The sequence below is a fragment of the Ciona robusta genome, chromosome 11 (assembly GCF_009617815.1).
Source record: "Ciona robusta chromosome 11, ASM961781v2".
Classification (NCBI taxonomy): Eukaryota; Metazoa; Chordata; class Ascidiacea; order Phlebobranchia; family Cionidae; genus Ciona; species Ciona robusta.
Genome location: NC_143245.1, coordinates 1,607,863 through 1,619,903, shown reverse-complemented (window position 1 = coordinate 1,619,903; position 12,041 = coordinate 1,607,863). Strand labels below are relative to the sequence as shown.

Sequence of the window (12,041 nt, the reverse complement as noted above, 5' to 3'; positions counted from 1 at the left end):
GTCGGTCGGAGCAAGATACTACATTTTTTATTCTTCTTTCATTTGGTGATAAACGCAGAACATTTAAAGAATTATATAACCGTAGCTTCAGATTCTAAAGAAGCGTTGTTGAATATTAAAACACGATTAGGAATTATGGGATATTATGTGCTAAAAGTATCCCATATTACCCCGCAGTACTATATAGTTCAAACAACGGGTTTGTAATATAGAGAAAACGAATAAACGTTGAACTTTATATTTCAGAATAAATTGTTTTGTAATACTTAATAAACTGTTACGTAGCCATGGCGACTGATGACGTCGAAATGAATCTGCACGGCGAACAGAAGGTATGTGACGTCATTGTGACGTATAAAAACAACCCATTAATAAAAGTTATTTTTTCGCAGGATATATCATGGATCTTCGACCAGGTAAGTGACGTCATAACTACTGTTACGCCACAAACAACTTTTTTATTGTAGAATATGTTAAAACGATTGTGACAATCGCTATTATGTTTTTTGTTCAATAAAGTAAATATTCCATTGTTACAAAATAATTAACTATTCTAGTACGTGGGTCCAACGGGGGAAATCCCTGTTTCGAAATTCGAAGACATTGTTGAAGAATATCGTAAATCGTTATCGGAGGCGACAATAAGAAAACTTCTTAATTATGCGGATAAGAATAAAGATGGTTACATCACAAAGCAGGAGTTGTTAAGACTGGTAAGCTTAATTATGTCGTCATCAATCTATTTACCAATTTCGTTGTCGTTTACATTATGGATAAAACTGTATAAGTTATGCGGTAAAATAAATCCAACCATCGAAGCTATTTTTATCTGGGAGCTCCTACTCCCACCCACGCGTTGTATTTCTGGGCTTTTTGTGCAAGAACCGTAAATAAGATCGTAACGCTTCGCTGGACACGGATTACGACATAATTACCGAAAAGTAACCGAAGATTGTATGCAAATCCCGTCAACCAAACAATTCTTTATTGTGATGTAACAATTGGAATGTTGCAACTATACACAAACAATGGATTCTAATGTTATTCTAGAATTGGTTCATTGACTGGCTTATCGTGCTTAAAAAATAGGAGAAAACTTATTATAATTGTGGATTCAATTACGTGATGCTAACAATCTTGTATCAATTTACTTATGACGTCCCATCATTATACAACTTGCGCGATTTCGAAAACTTAACTATACAATAATTCATTATTTTATCCCAACTGCTGTATAAACTTGTGTCTATGACGTAATCATTTGACGTCATACATACGTAGGAAAATGAAGACGTCGAGGTGGTTGCCAAGGCCACAGGGGTGGCAGCATCCGACCTCACTACATTTAAACGTGGAGTGAAGTTTGCTGGTGACATGGTGCTGACTAACCAACACGACAAGGAATTATATTACAAGAAATACACTTGCTTGCCGCCGCCTTTATTTATGATATTGATCAGCGTTATAGAGGTAAGGGGAAAGTAACCTATTTTTTATATGATGGGCTCTTGAGAACCGATTTAAACCAGAATTGACCCATTACGATAAGCTCAACACTTTTTAGGACTGAAATGAATGAATGTTACATATTTATCCTCCCGAGGCAGGGCAATGACAGTGCCCGCTTACAGGTTACCACTTGTGCAACGTTGTGAGTGATTGTTTTCTGTATGTCTGACAATTCAGACAACCATTGGTAACCATTGGGTCGAAGAATGTCTGTTATATGTCTTGCCCAAAGAATATACGCTTTTCAGTATCGGTATCAAGCATCGAACTTCGTATCCTTCGTTTACAAGCACCTTACCACTAAGCCACAACCCATGCCACGACCAATGGTGAAATTATTCTGTTTTGAACAACTTGCGTTATTGTTACATAACAAAGCGCTGAAGAGGCATCTTAGTTGCTGACATAACAATGGTTTAAATAATGCTGATGTGTTGTCATAATATAACGCTGTTTATGACATTTTGTTATACGAGAATATACGCGAACAAGATCGTCGTATTATGACGTAAGAACGTATTCTTGTTTGTTTCAGTTAGCAGTGTATATCTACTATGGCGTCACACTGGGCGAATGGATGACGTATCACCCCGAATTATTGAACAGTCCCCTGATATTCGATCCGAGGAAACGACAAGAAGTTTGGAGATTTTTAACTTACATGTTACTACATGCGGGGTAGGTGGAATACATAGCGTTAGTATGTTTATAGATAGATACGGTAATATGTGCCTAACTATACCCGTGTTTTCGTACGTTACTGCAAGCTACGTTGCCGTAAACTTAGACACTGAATAGTAAACGATGCTGTTATGTTCTTTTACAAGCCAAACTTACCTTGGTTTTAACCTGAACTGAAGTATCTTTATATAAATCAACAAACAGGTATATATCCCCTGCTGTGTTAAACAACGTTGAATGTGTATTTGTTCGTTCGTGTTACTGGGGTGTTAACGTGATTTAAAAGAACAAACAAATTAACTTCAACTTCAAACAACATCGCGAGTAGACGCATTTTATTATTTGTTCTTTTAAAGTTAAACTAATAAGAACATGGCCTACTCAGTACGTAGGCAATGGTACGGAGGCGCAATGAAGGTTAAAAAACAAACGTCAAGATTCACGCGCTATGAAACGTCAAAGCGAATTAATGATTAATTAACTCACAATACCTTTCTCGAATAAACGCTCTTAGGGCGTTGGTTATTATTACGTCACAATGGCCTAACAAACAAACCGTTTTCAGACTCGAACACATTCTCTTCAATTTATTGATCCAGCTATTACTTGGTATCCCCCTTGAAATGGTACATGGGGGCCTGAGAGTGGGGGCAATCTACCTTACTGGGGTGATTGGGGGTGAGTAATGAATATAATAAGTTGGGGTAAAATGAGATATGGGGCAAGTTGGGATAACTTTCGTAGACGGACAACTTTATATTGACAAATTGTGTTATGTAAAGGTCATGCTAATATACTGTGTTGGGGTAAGATGGACTATGCTCTCCCTCATTTGGCTGTAAAAAATATTTACTAAATTATACAACTGCCGCCTGACGATTCTAAAAGAGCGATATTAATTTTAGTTGTTTAAACACGTTCTGGGACTATGGGAGATCATGTGCCAACGACATCCCATTTTACCCTACAGTATTATATCAACTTATTGTTAAATGTTTGGCAGTCTCGTATAGTATGACAATGTACACTGTCGAAATATGAAATCATTATAGGACGATTTTACTAGCGATACGCAGTAACGTGACCGAATGGCGTAAAGTTGTTCAACGAAATTAGATCCCAAGCCGTGGCTTACCAGGTAGCTTTAAAGATATCTTTAGTAGATCCTGCCCATGCCAACACTGCACATCTATCACGGACCGCATAGCCTTGTATTTCATATAATTATCTGTCTCATTGCTAACTGCTTACAATAGTAGTTACAAGTTATTTTTCAAAAGAAATTAATTGTTAAAACTTCGCTAAAACTGCATTAAGTGCTTGCCACAACGGTATTAGTTGGATTTCTAAAGATTGTGCTGTTAAACGTGGAAAAAATGGGTCGAAAAAAGATAAATATTTTCTTATGAAACGTCTTATTTATAGCCGATTCACAGGTCAGAAAACACGTATTTACTAAGGTTTTAATCGTTCCGTTTTCCAATTACAGTGCGTGTTTAAGCGAGCTACGGTGCTCTTTAAACCGAGAATAATTGGCTAGAGCTTGTGGGCAACATGTTAAATTAAACATGGTTTAAATAGAGAACACACCCTGGCACTTATACGTGCATATAATGATAGTAACAACGAAGCAATGATATGTACGTCCCATGGGAATGTTATCACGGCATATGTTCTAATGAGATAATAATGTTGCAATGCATACGGCGAAAGACGTTACTCTAGGAAGGGTTTAAACAACATTTAAAATAATCGTTATTCTAGTATTTTTTTATCAATTGCCAACAATGAGTTTAATAAAAACGAAAAATGATGTCACAAACACGGAAATGACATAAAGCTTTCCGAACGTTTCGGTTGAGCGACAATTCTTACGCCTCCGGTGCGGTAAACAATCTATTTAAACGTCACAAAGGTGAACAATCTGTGTACATCCTGACCTTGCAAGTCCCACATTAACGGTATATTTGTCTCTTTATCTTGGCATAGAAATGATGGTTGTCATATAATATGTAAATAAAGTTGACAGAAAATATATTCTGCTGCACGAATGTTTAACTACCAATGTTTAACTAGGGTGTATAATACTCTGCTGTACAGTATGGTTCTTTTTTTAGGGGGAAACAATTAAAATAACCAAACAGAAATATATTAGATTGAAACCATAAAAAGTCCGAACTGTTCAATTCAATTACAACAAAAAACTAAATGTAACAACTTTTTTTTACATGGTATTCAAATAAAATTCAATTACAGGACATGGGCAAACTTGTACACACATCTCCAAATAGTCCACTGACTTTTCTTTCACTTTATTTCCAGGTTCGCTGGCAAGTTCTATATTTGACCCTTACACACCATTAGTTGGCGCTAGCGGGGGTGTTTATTCATTATTTACTGCACAACTAGCAAATGTTGTATTGGTAAATATTTCTTTTTTTAAACTAGTTTTAAAATGTCCTGCATCTTAAAGCCACCTGTAAATTGTGAAAAGTAGTCTAAATTTCCAACAGTAAATAAGTAAACACTTTATGATTCTTCCCTTTTTGTAGTAATTTACTTTGTTAAACTGACAGCTTGACTGATCCGCATATATTGTTTAAACATTAAATCGTTATTGCATTGTAACACAAACTACATCTTGTTTATAGAATGGAGATGTAATGCATAAACTCTCAAGTCTTCTACGAACAATATTTGTCGTCTTTATTCGTAAGTTCACTCTTTTTTTATGTGGCCTATGTCTATACATGTTAGGTGAATGAATGTAACTTACTTTATCCTCGCGTGGCCGGAAAACAACAGTCGTTATCACACGGGTTTAACACCTTAGAGTTACCATGTATGTTACTTTGTGGGTGATTATTTTTTTTTATGTATGGCTGATAATTTAGACAACCCATTAGTGACCACTGGGTTGGAGCAATTGCCGTTAAGTGTCTTGCTCAAGGACACATACGCCCACAACGGTAGCAGCGTCAAGCCTTGAACCCATTACCTCTGGGTTACAGGCAGGCGCGCTAACCACTATACCAGGGCGCCGACCGAGGTGACCTGGTGTGTGCACCACAGTTGGCCTATTACCCCAGAACTTCAATATATCCACAACGTTACTATAGTACCTTACAGTAATAACTGCCCTCATGAATCAAAAAACTAAAATAATACAAACATTAAACTTACGTTGAGCAGAATGTTACCCTTAATTCACTTGTTCTTTCAGTTTGTGCCGACTTTGGATATTCAATCTACAGAAGATTCGAGACGACAGCAAGCGGGACAAAAGTATCTTTTGTAGCTCATGTTGCTGGAGCAATAGCTGGACTGACTATGGGACTAATGGTTCTTCATAATTTTAAGAAAAGCCTTCGAGACAAAATAGTTTTCTGGATTGCAGTTGGAGTGTTTTCTGCATTCATGCTCTTTGCAATATTTTGGAACATTTTCTGGCCCTACTACCCCACCATGTGACCATAGAAATCTAATTAATTTTAATCTATTGTAATACTGTTAGTAATCTCAGAGATTTTCTACAGTTGATGAATTCTACAACATTTTAACTGCCCTGGCTTAGTATGCTTGCTGTAGAATTAGATACAAAACTGATTAAGTTTCACCAGAGATGTGTCGGATAAACTATTTGCACGCAGTACTACCTACAGGAACAATCTTTTAATTATGGTTTCCGCTTTTCCGCATGTTTTTTTTGTAGCAATGTTATTTTGTGATCAATAAACACAGAGTTCAAAAAATGTACAACATTTTACAGTAGGCTAAGCGGGGGTTTAAAACCCAAATGGGGCCACAGCAGTGTTAGCTTTTAGCTGTGGGTATTAAAACAGTTTAAAGTCTTGCATTTCTTGTTCAAATCTACCAAGCTTGTTGTTTACAACACTCTGGAAGGCAGATCTAAATGGAAGACATAAATTTAGAGATACTGATTAAACAGTTTAAATAAAAGCAGTAACCATATATGTTTATGCAAAGTAGATAAACCTCGGTAAGTTGATTCGACGAACATTAAAGATTTAACTATCAAGATTTTGTAAAGGTGTTACAGGAATGTTAATTTAAAGCCAATAAATTTACAAACAACTCTGCTAAATACTGTTTTTACGGAAAAAATGTTAAATAGAATATATTTAACTATTGCTATGCACCATAGATTACCACGACCAAAATGTTTATTTTTAGTAAATTTTCATTAAAAATGCCCTGAGAACCACTGGGTTAAACACTGAGTTAAGATGCTTGTTAGAGGGTCAATACCTTGGAGTTGGTTAGAAGTATCATAAGACACTCCTGCTTCATGCTGGTGCGGTAGAAAAACTGAGACGAAATAGTTTTTAAGAGATTTAGTAAAAGAGAAATTGAAGAATTGTTATTGTTTTTTTAAAAAGGTTTCATGCTACTAGATTTGAATTGATTGTTTAAGCACAGAATATAGCATAAACAATTAGAAGTCAAGAAATAATGTTATATCAACTATGATATTGAAACTTATTATTACCCACAAGTGGAAGTTTCTAAGCTTGTTTGTTAATTTTAATGCAAAGGTTTATAACTTCCATTACATATTAACTTACCATTATGACATCACAAAGCTGTTCTTGGGTCATTATTATGTGACAATCCATCAACAGATGGATGAAACGCATGCTGAAAAAGTTGAATAATTAAATGAACAATTTCATTTAGTTAACTAGGGGACTAGGTATTAAGTTTCCATACCTGAATTATTGTTTGCAGTCTTAGTATTATTGTCAAAACAGTATTAAAATATTTTGTATTAAAAACATACCTGGTCACTAAGCAACCCATAGCTTTCCCTTCTTGCTTTTCGAATACGTTTCCAAAAACAAAATCCGGCACCAAATACTACAAGGAGGACAAAAAATACAACAATAACATAAACCACGGGTGATGTGTGATGTTCCTTATGCTGTTGCATGACAAGTTTGTGACAACTTAAGTTATGACTATCACGTTTGCAACAATACAAACCACTGCTGGATGAAGTCAAGCCTGAAATTGGAAAACAGACATGTTACCTTTATTATTAAATATCAATGTATCAATATGTTTGAGTCGGAAGGGTATATTAATAGAAATACACCAATGTAACTATGACATTTTTCAGAAACTATTCTGTTTTTTGAAACTTTGATGGCCTTTTTTGTGCACAATATGTGTCATATGGTTGAACACTGATATTGGGCCGGCTGTATTCACATGATAGCAAATTGTTGACTTATTCTAAAGCTGCCGTTTATAATGTTCATCGTGTTTTTATGTAGTAAAGTTACATGATATGTAGACACCACCTACTTACTAGGAACACAGAAGATTCCTTCATAAGTATACAATAACACCTAAACTATATCACATATATACACACCAGCGGTCCAGCACCTAGACATATTTATTTTACCTTTAAGTGTGAGAGAGTTGTTTGTGCCAATCACACCCTTAGTATATTGTTTCTTTTTATGAAACCAGTTGGAATCAGGAAACATTGTGCTACTACATTGTAGAGTGATGGAGGAACCTGACAGTTAAATATAAAGGTAAAATAGAAATTATTTAACAGTAATCCTAAACTCATCACTGGGTTTGGGCAATTGCTGTTAAGTGTCTTGCCAAAGGACATATAAAGGCCCACAGTGGCAGCAGTGTCAAGCCTTGGACTCTCTGGGTGAGAGGCAGGTGCGATAACCACTGTACTACTACTTTGACGCCGGACAAATATTATACAACAGCAGCATATATACCGAGGATCTACACAATTACTGGGAGAACATGAATATATCCATATAATTGTTTAATTAATTTACTCTTGAAGAGTGACAGACTGCATTTTGCAAGTTAAGAATCCTATGTGTCATTATTAATAAATATTAAATATCACAGCTAACCATATTCATTATCAAGAAAGTTTCTAGTTTTAGTTTTATTATTAATTTAAAACAATTTATTTACGCACCTTTTGAGTATGTGTGTTTTTCTACATGATGAGGTTTTACAGTTGTTGATTTGGTTGTTGTTGCAACTGTTGTTGCTGTTGTTGTTGTTGTTGCAGCCACATGTGGATGCGCATGTGTTTTTGTTGAAGTGTGTGTTCGATGAGTTGTTGTCGTTGTTGAAGCCACATGTGGATGTGCATGTGTAGTTGTTGTTGTTTGTGCATGGTGAGGTACTGACACTGTGTTAATAATAAAAGTTTTAAATGATGCTTGCAGGAAATTAGGCCCTAATACAGAATAAAAGTAATTATGCCTTCAAATACAGTGGGCCCATTGAAAATTATATTAACTAAAACTGCACCAGAACTAATATCAATATTTACCAGAAATAAATGAGTCTTCAAAAGAAGCTATATCCTAGTTAATAAATCATACAGAAAGGCAACAATTTACATAAAAACATCTATAGCTATATCTAATCATATCAATGTTGAATCACATTATAATGTGATTTAAAACATGAAAAGAAATCTTTTTTTGTCATTTTTTACAATACTTATATTAGTTACTCTTTTCACTGAATTTCTATCCACTAAAAAGATCAACTTAGTGAAACATAACTTCTGATAATCTTACCAGTAGCAGGCGGACAAGATAAACCGCTTGAATGGATTGTAGATAGTTTGTGCCCAGACACTCTTTGTGGTTCTCTGAAAAGAATTAATTGTGTTGTAATATTTTATCACAGCGGTCCTACTTATAACACAGGTGTTCTGTGGTTTAGAAAATCTATTAGTAGCTGGAAACACCTCTATCCATATTTATAGAAGTTTTAAGCTTTTGTACTTAATACTTTCTCCTGGCATCTCTTCTTATTTATTTAATACACAAGTTTAATTGAAACAAATGATTTAATACTTACTGGCATTGAATATCGTATAGATTATTATGTGTCCTTGATTGTTTCATTAACCATCTCTGGTATTTAAGTACATGGCAGTCGCAAATCCAATTATTTGCTTTAAAATTTAGTGTTGTCAACTTACTGAATGTGAACCAATACTGAGATGGAACGGTCAGTTCATTGCTCTGGTAAACAAACACAAGTTTTTGGAAACAAAGTTCTGGTAGTTGTAAGACACTTAAAGTTTAAACCACAAAATAATAAATTGCTTTGTCATTTAACCTATAGTTTTAGAATCTTGAATTCTAGCTCTGTTAAAAGTATTACACTGATGTCCTAAGTCTAGTCAATCGTTAGCTGGTGATCAGTATAAAAAAAAATTTGGTAAAAAAAAGTTTGACTGTAAATTTTTGTGGGTAAGTTAGGTATTCATGTCAAAATTTAACTTTGGTGAAAACGTCACCAGCGAATGAATTACCGATATGCTGTTGTACATTGGTATGCTAAATATTTAACATACGTACCTGAAGATCAAGTATCTGTAACTTTGTTAGTTTGGTGAAGGCGTGTTTGTGAATAGAACTGATGCTGTTTTTACCAAGAATTAATACCTGTTAGACAACAGTTTACTGTTATAACCCGTTAAATAAAAATATAAAAAAAATGCAAAAAAATTGTGAAAACCAAATGTTGGATAGCGAATTTAACAATTGTTGTGCAAGTAAAGAATCGTGCTGCGACCACATACGCTAACGCCCTAATTTTTCGGTCTTTCATAACGACCAAGCGGGAGGATTATACACTTATAAGGTATACCCACTGCTCAATACGTTGGGCACAGTATGTAAATGTTTTGCTAATCCAATGTTCACCATATTTAGACCACATTTAGTCTTTTATAACTAAATACTGCCCTACATCACGTGCGCTTACTTGCCTTCAATTTTACCAAATGATCTAACGCGTGTTGTGAAATAATACGAATATCGTTTCCCGCCAAATCTAAATACGTCAGGTTGCCCAAATCGGGCACAAAGTAGTTTTCAACCGTTGTGATTTTATTGTAGTCCAGATTTAACCGTGACAGGTGCGTCAAGCCTCTGCAAATAACAGATTTGAAATATAAACACATTATATATATTTATGTTAGGAAGCTCCCGAAGGAATAAAATTAATGTCACGTATTTATTTATTCTCGTGTGGCGGTGCTACAATAATGGACAAACACAGGAGTGGCCTATGCAATAATGTGGATTTTTCCTAATATTGCTTGCATAGGAGATATTATGCAACACTCACAATGCTTATTGCTTATCTATGCGTTGGTGTATGCGATTTGGATTATATTCACCAGGATGTGATCAATAGATGATTATTAGTGAAACAAGATAAAGTAAATATATATAACAAGACAGTACCTAAATTTTCGTTAACTTACCGGAAAGCATTGGCTTCAATAAGTGATAGATTGTTAAATGCAATTGTCAAACTTGTCAACTGCTTTGATCCAACAAAAGTGTTGTTTGTGATGTTCCTAATATGATTGTGGTCAAACGCCAACGATGTCCTTGTGACAGAAAGATCTGGGAAGTGAAAACATATAAAAACAAACCGTACGGTTTCTACATGAAAGTGCTTTGGGGAATATTTTAGGTTAGGCGTTTACGATTGTAAGATTCGCCTGTATAGGCTGTGTTTTGGTTCCAAGCGCATTCATAACCTCCGGCAATTTTCATAGTTGTATGTATGAGGCTTTTCATTGCATTTCTTATCCCATTTGGTAGTAAACAAAGAATCATAAAACCGTATCCCCACGACTCCCATAGACTGTTGTTCTCTGTTTAAAACACGATGAGAATATTTGAAAATTATGTGCTAAAGGTGTCCCGTCTTCACCCACACTACTATATAATAATCTTCAAAGTAAAACATGCTTCTAACATACGTGTGCAACTCACTGGAAGGTATTCTCGATAAACTTCTGTTTGAGTAGGTTGTGTGCGTTTTGTGGTTGTGGTTCTTGCCTGCCATACAACACGCAGCACAGAAAATCTAAATTGAAATGATAAAGTGATTTTAATCCGACATTTCAAATTTAATCGCATTTTTAAAAATATTATTAATATAAATAAAGTTATATATATGACATTTTAGCTATACAGTAGGTTGGGGCAAAATGGGTCACTTTTTCATTTTATCGTCCCATTTGGTATTAAACAAAGAGCATTTAAAGACTTATAAAGCAGCATCTACACGGCTCCCATAGACCGTTGTTAATTGTTTAAAACACGATCATGATAATTAGATATAATGTGCTAAAAGTGTCCCGTCTTACCCCACAGTACTGTACGAGACAGTAAGAAAGACTGCTAAAGTTTTGATGACGCAACACAAGCAAAACTATATCTTTACACGTTGGCGCTAACAACGACAACGTTAATTGCATAAAATATTATCATAAAAAAACAAGGCTCACCGTAACCAAGAAACACGCTTGTCTGAACATGTTGAACCCGAAATCCAAACGTTTAACAAATCAACTAAAAGTGATTTTCGCTTTAACCTGAAAATTCCATCTCTAACGGTTAGCCAGTAAGACGTGATGACATCCTTTGTTACATCGTCGCGAGTAACAATGTAGCCTCGGGGTTAATCTATTATGAACGCGACGTTTTCTGCCCGCTGCCGTTCCATTAATTGATTAAGAGTCAAAATCTATTTTATACATAAAACATCATCCTCGGCTACTCCTTTATGTCACAACCATGTTTTTATCGAGGTGAGATTCGAACCCAGTACCTGAGTACGACAATGCAGTAACTATTCACGTTACTAACATATATGCAAACCGGAGGTTAATGATCCATCTTCGGCACAAATCTCCCCTGAAACTCAACCGCGTAAAATAGAAAACGCAAATGAGCAACGGTAAGTCATGGCGACATATTTCTTTATGAGGTGACGTCACTGTGACGTGATTCAAA

The 12,041-nt window shown here is 35.3% G+C and overlaps 2 protein-coding genes across 3 annotated transcripts; one reads left to right on the top strand and one right to left on the bottom strand.

The window, feature by feature from the left end:
- The first annotated feature begins 214 nt into the window (after positions 1 to 214).
- LOC149727683 (rhomboid-related protein 2-like) lies at positions 215 to 5,748 on the top strand. Its single transcript, XM_089888618.1, has 9 exons — positions 215 to 332; positions 393 to 416; positions 558 to 713; positions 1,282 to 1,470; positions 2,045 to 2,187; positions 2,756 to 2,868; positions 4,513 to 4,613; positions 4,842 to 4,902; positions 5,414 to 5,748. Exons 1-9 carry the CDS (start codon positions 288 to 290, stop codon positions 5,659 to 5,661), a joined length of 1,080 nt encoding a protein of 359 aa, XP_089744744.1. The 5' UTR covers positions 215 to 287; the 3' UTR covers positions 5,662 to 5,748.
- Positions 5,749 to 5,847: 99 nt separating this feature from the next.
- Positions 5,848 to 11,945, bottom strand: LOC149727682 (uncharacterized). Of its 2 annotated transcripts, XR_016386041.1 has the most exons (13): positions 11,534 to 11,945; positions 11,016 to 11,109; positions 10,496 to 10,640; positions 9,995 to 10,157; positions 9,582 to 9,668; positions 9,076 to 9,242; positions 8,790 to 8,863; positions 8,174 to 8,392; positions 7,622 to 7,738; positions 6,992 to 7,215; positions 6,777 to 6,849; positions 6,460 to 6,519; positions 5,848 to 6,099 (listed from the first exon to the last, which is right to left on the bottom strand). XR_016386041.1 is itself a non-coding variant. In XM_089888616.1 (12 exons), exons 1-11 carry the CDS (start codon positions 11,561 to 11,563, stop codon positions 6,787 to 6,789), a joined length of 1,383 nt encoding a protein of 460 aa, XP_089744742.1. In that variant the 5' UTR covers positions 11,564 to 11,945; the 3' UTR covers positions 5,848 to 6,099; positions 6,777 to 6,786. The 2 variants fall into 2 exon arrangements, 1 of the variants encoding a protein (XP_089744742.1); XM_089888616.1 differs by lacking the exon at positions 6,460 to 6,519.
- Positions 11,946 to 12,041: the final 96 nt, after the last annotated feature.

Coding starts and splice junctions, on each gene's coding strand:
- LOC149727683 (XM_089888618.1), top strand. CDS start 288: ATGGCGACTGATGACGTCGAAATGAATCTGCACGGCGAACAGAAG. Junction 333..392: donor ATCTGCACGGCGAACAGAAG/GTATGTGACGTC, acceptor ATTTTTTCGCAG/GATATATCATGGATCTTCGA. Junction 4,903..5,413: donor AATATTTGTCGTCTTTATTC/GTAAGTTCACTC, acceptor TTGTTCTTTCAG/TTTGTGCCGACTTTGGATAT.
- LOC149727682 (XM_089888616.1), bottom strand. CDS start 11,563: ATGTTCAGACAAGCGTGTTTCTTGGTTACG. Junction 8,864..9,075: donor CTATACGATATTCAATGCCA/GTAAGTATTAAA, acceptor AATTCTTTTCAG/AGAACCACAAAGAGTGTCTG. Junction 7,216..7,621: donor CAACTCTCTCACACTTAAAG/GTAAAATAAATA, acceptor TTCCAATTTCAG/GCTTGACTTCATCCAGCAGT.